Source organism: Rhagoletis pomonella, unplaced genomic scaffold (genome assembly GCF_013731165.1).
Source record: "Rhagoletis pomonella isolate Grant_MI unplaced genomic scaffold, Rhpom_1.0 Rhpom_scaffold_00013, whole genome shotgun sequence".
Lineage (NCBI taxonomy): Eukaryota > Metazoa > Arthropoda > Insecta > Diptera > Tephritidae > Rhagoletis > Rhagoletis pomonella.
This window is the reverse complement of record NW_023458567.1, coordinates 18,379,491-18,383,419: the sequence shown is the minus strand read 5'-3', so window position 1 is coordinate 18,383,419 and position 3,929 is coordinate 18,379,491. Positions and strand designations below refer to the sequence as shown.

At 36.5% G+C, this 3,929-nt stretch overlaps 2 protein-coding genes across 2 annotated transcripts; both read right to left on the bottom strand.

The window, feature by feature from the left end:
* Positions 1-159: 159 nt before the first annotated feature.
* LOC118748386 lies at positions 160-2,433 on the bottom strand. Its single transcript, XM_036482757.1, has 2 exons — positions 2,083-2,433; positions 160-2,000 (listed from the first exon to the last, which is right to left on the bottom strand). The coding sequence occupies exons 1-2, from the start codon at positions 2,360-2,362 to the stop codon at positions 160-162; spliced, it is 2,121 nt and encodes a 706-aa protein (XP_036338650.1). The 5' UTR covers positions 2,363-2,433.
* Positions 2,434-2,856: 423 nt separating this feature from the next.
* Positions 2,857-3,710, bottom strand: LOC118748247 (putative nuclease HARBI1). Its single transcript, XM_036482623.1, has 3 exons — positions 3,625-3,710; positions 3,129-3,570; positions 2,857-3,062 (listed from the first exon to the last, which is right to left on the bottom strand). The coding sequence occupies exons 1-3, from the start codon at positions 3,642-3,644 to the stop codon at positions 2,988-2,990; spliced, it is 537 nt and encodes a 178-aa protein (XP_036338516.1). The 5' UTR covers positions 3,645-3,710; the 3' UTR covers positions 2,857-2,987.
* Between the last annotated feature and the right edge of the window lie 219 nt (positions 3,711-3,929).

Genomic DNA, 3,929 nt, shown 5'->3' with positions numbered 1-3,929 from the left:
ATGAGTATACAGCGATTTGGTAGCGAGCGAGTTGGGCATGCGTTGCCTTAGGAGTGGTTGGCTTACAAAGGGTGCACACCAGAGCTAGTTCAAAGTACAAATTCAAAATATACAAATTTCAAGAGATACAAAATTCAAAATGAAATGCACACTAGTAAGCTAGCTACAAATTGTGTTAATTAAATATAAGTGTTGCAGTGCTCGCGTAGCCACCTCGTTATACATTTCCAGTGTAATGAGTAATTCCTGATTTGCAGAAATACGACGCATTATATTCAAGATATCTTCGGTCATATAATCACGATAACTTTGCCACAGTTGCAATGGATCAGATGGAAAACATGTTGCAACAATAATTGAAAATAATGTCCGTATTTGATGCGGTGTACCTGTTGCGGATGCATCTGCAAGTGTTGCATCCCAATGATTATCATCTTCAAGTAGATGCAATTCTTCACATGCTCGCCGGTAAGTTTGACAGAGGCGCCCATTAACTCTTTTCAAATTCAAAAAAGACGTTGGTCCACGAACATTAATTAATAAAAGACGCAAATAAAAACATTCAGCCTGGCTAGGATGCACTGTATAAAGTCGTCCTATGGCGTCACTTTCAAAAACACCAGGATAACCATCAACAGGTTTTCCTCTTTTACGTCTTTCCCATGTCTTTGAACTTACATTCCATGTGTAATATGTTGGTACTTGTGAATAAAGCAGTGTTTTAGCAAATTGATCTCTTTCACATAATTTAAAAAAAGAAATTAATGTGGTTGATGGCGGTCGCTCTACAATTGCCTGAGCATTATCAACAGTAAAATACACACGCTGTCCATTTTCCAAATGAACTGCTAAATGAATAACAGCTGGACTACGGTCATGAATGGGGAAAGACAGAATTCGCCAAACTGCCTCGTTACTACTAATGTACCTGCCCATTTGGTATTGAGTTATTTCATCATTTCGGTTCTCTGCAACTCCAAAAACAGCCATGTCACTGCCTTTGTTAATATACTTGCAAATGTATTTAATCGATTTGACCGAATTACAATATTCTACATTGATATGAGCTTTGTACGCTTTCGATAGCAATGGCGAATAGGGAACTACCCATCTATTATCAATTTCAAAATCTTGACGATTCACTTGTAAAGTTATTGATTTGCCGTTATCCTGTGTTGAACGTCGACGATATAGAGGGTATCCATCATTTCCAGTAATTGTTTCAGAAATGAGTGCTCTAGGGTATCGTTTCGTACATTTGCCATCTTGCATACATGGTGAATTGACATTTATCACACCACACGGGCCATGTATCATATTTTTAGTGACAACATCAAATAAATCTGGATCAATTGTCTGATCCGGAATCTCAGCTGAGATTACATCATCTATTTGATCGGTTGTAATTTTGTCCACTAACCATATTAAAATATGCGCGTGTGGCAAACCTCTCTTTTGCCACTCGACAGAGTACATCCAGCATCTAACTTCTCCGTAAACTTTATATTTGACAATAAAATCCATAAGTGACTTGAGTTTTTGTCGAAATATTCTTGCAGTGATATCATGGCGATCAGTAGAAGATTGTCCGGGATACAAATATTTCTTAATTTCTTCCCATTTTGGATTGCACGTGAATGTTATAAATAAATCAGGCCGACCATAACAACGAACATAACATATGGCATCTTGTGCGTACTCATGCATATGACGGGGGCTCCCTGTGTAGGTCGATGGTAAAATTACCATTTGTCCAATATTGTTTACATTTCTGTCATTATTGATCGCATCTCTGAGATGGATATACTCTTCTGAGCGCAACTTCCTTTGATTAAATCGAATGAAATTCAAACGTTCTGTTTCTATCTTTGCATACATATCTACGATATATTGATGAAATAGTTTTCGGGCTTTCAAAATATGATTTTCCTGGTTTTGTCGTATCATAATTCTATATGCATAATAGTTCATGGCGCTTACGTTTTTATTTACTTCACGTTCTGAAAAAAAAAGCAAAGCAAATAGAATGATAAAACATGACACAGAAAATTATTGAAAATCATCATTAATCCAAAAACTCACGTGGATTTGCTGGATCAACCATTTTTATATTGACAGAGTATCCATCTTCGCCTCGACAAAATAAAATTGGATATTGTAGTGCGTCATAACAGCGATGCGTTTCGCATACACGTTGTAATTGATTATTTCTTCGGCGCAATACAATATCACGTGATTGAAATTCTTCCTCAACAATCACAATAGCAATTTCATTATTAAGCGGTGCATTAAATCTTCGTTCGTGTTCACCGATCGGTCTTCTGTCAGCTCTAATCACAATTTTATGATCATCAGATTGCATTTGATCAAGTGCTGTCTTAAACGTAGTAACCAATTCGTTATGTTCATGAAATATTGCTTGCAATTCTTCAATTATCAATGTTCTGGCACTTTTAAAAAATGCACAACGTGTATCGACTTCATTTTGATTATTGCCAAGGAAATAAATTTGCAAAAATTGATAGTTAGCATCTGGGAATGGCAGCAAGGAACCGATTTTGTGGTAAATTTGCCCTTGTATCTGTAATGTAGAGCCAAAATATTCAGATGATAGATTGTCTATTTCAAAATTTTCATTTGAAATGCTTGATGCCGAAATTACCTTGAAGGTCGGCATAAAATTATCTCTTATTATATTCGTCGCACCAAAAGACGTCATTTGAAAACATGAATTGTACATTTGAATGTGATCCAAAAAATGATTTGATTGAGGTGTTGAGCCAGAAAGCAGTGAAGCTTATGGTTCTGGTGGATATTGTAATTCTGGTAGTCGTCCTTTCCCAGAAGTACAACACATTCCAGGAGGTTCAGTTTTAAATTTCACTGCATTACAATATTGACATATTTTGTCCATTGCGCCAATAACCACAAATTTATGCAAACTATAATCAATGGCATTGTTATATTGAAATCCAGCACCGTTCAAATCAAACAAATGAGTCATGATTCGCCCCTGGATGCCTAGCGTCAACAAATGTAATGACCATGTTGTGATCGCATATCTGTAAGGAAACTCAGTTTGTGTATATGTATACTTGTAAAGATAGTATAGTATATCATTAACCTACCGCCATTACATTAACACTGTAAAAACCCTTGCGGTTGAGGTATAGATGGTGGTTGTCACTTCCTGGCGACTTAATACGAACGTGTGTTCCATCAACACAACCAATGACCCCAGGTATTCCGTATTTCTCAAAGAAATATTCTTTAACAGCATTTTCCTCATCGTTGTTTCTCCTAAAATTCACCCATTTCTGGCAAAAGTGGTCCTCAAAAATATTTAGGCACTCCTTAATCACTTTGGCTGCAGTTGACTGCCCCATCGACGAAATATTTTCGTTACCAACAGATTTTTGGTAACTGCCGGTGGCCAGAAATCTTAAAAAAGTCGCGAGTTTCAGCTGGTGCGATAGGTGGGTGCTTCTATGTGATGGAGCCATATGCTCTTGTAATTCATTTAAAATGTACTGGAATATTTCCTTATTGATTCGGAAATTTGCAACAAATCTAAAAAAGAATACATTGTAGAATACAAAAATTATTGGCTAATCTTGAACTTACTCAGTCTCAGGTAGTTCCATTACATTGGTGTGGTCTCGCAATCTCCTCCTCTGTATCCGCCTTTCCCTTTCTTCAGATTCCTCGGCGTCCATGACCGCTATAGCAGCATACATTCTTTAAAATAGATTTTCCTTATATTCTTTCCGCAACACAACCAAAACACTTTTAAGCAAAACCAAAATGTAAACAATTCCGATGTTGCCCATTTAAAATAAAAAGCATTGAAATAAGCTGAAAATATTAGAAATCTAAGAAAAAATCTTTGAAAGTACATCAAAATTACATCCGGCAACATCATTCAACGT

Excerpts from the sequence above, each read along its gene's own strand:
- LOC118748386 (XM_036482757.1), bottom strand. The coding sequence starts at position 2,362 with ATGCAATCTGATGATCATAAAATTGTGATTAGAGCTGACAGAAGACCG. Across the intron at positions 2,001-2,082 it reads GGTTGATCCAGCAAATCCAC|AACGTGAAGTAAATAAAAAC; the intron begins GTGAGTTTTTGG and ends TTTTTTTTTCAG.
- LOC118748247 (XM_036482623.1), bottom strand. The coding sequence starts at position 3,644 with ATGGAACTACCTGAGACTGA. Across the intron at positions 3,571-3,624 it reads ATGGAACTACCTGAGACTGA|ATTTGTTGCAAATTTCCGAA; the intron begins GTAAGTTCAAGA and ends ATTCTTTTTTAG. Across the intron at positions 3,063-3,128 it reads ACAGTGTTAATGTAATGGCG|ATATGCGATCACAACATGGT; the intron begins GTAGGTTAATGA and ends GTTTCCTTACAG.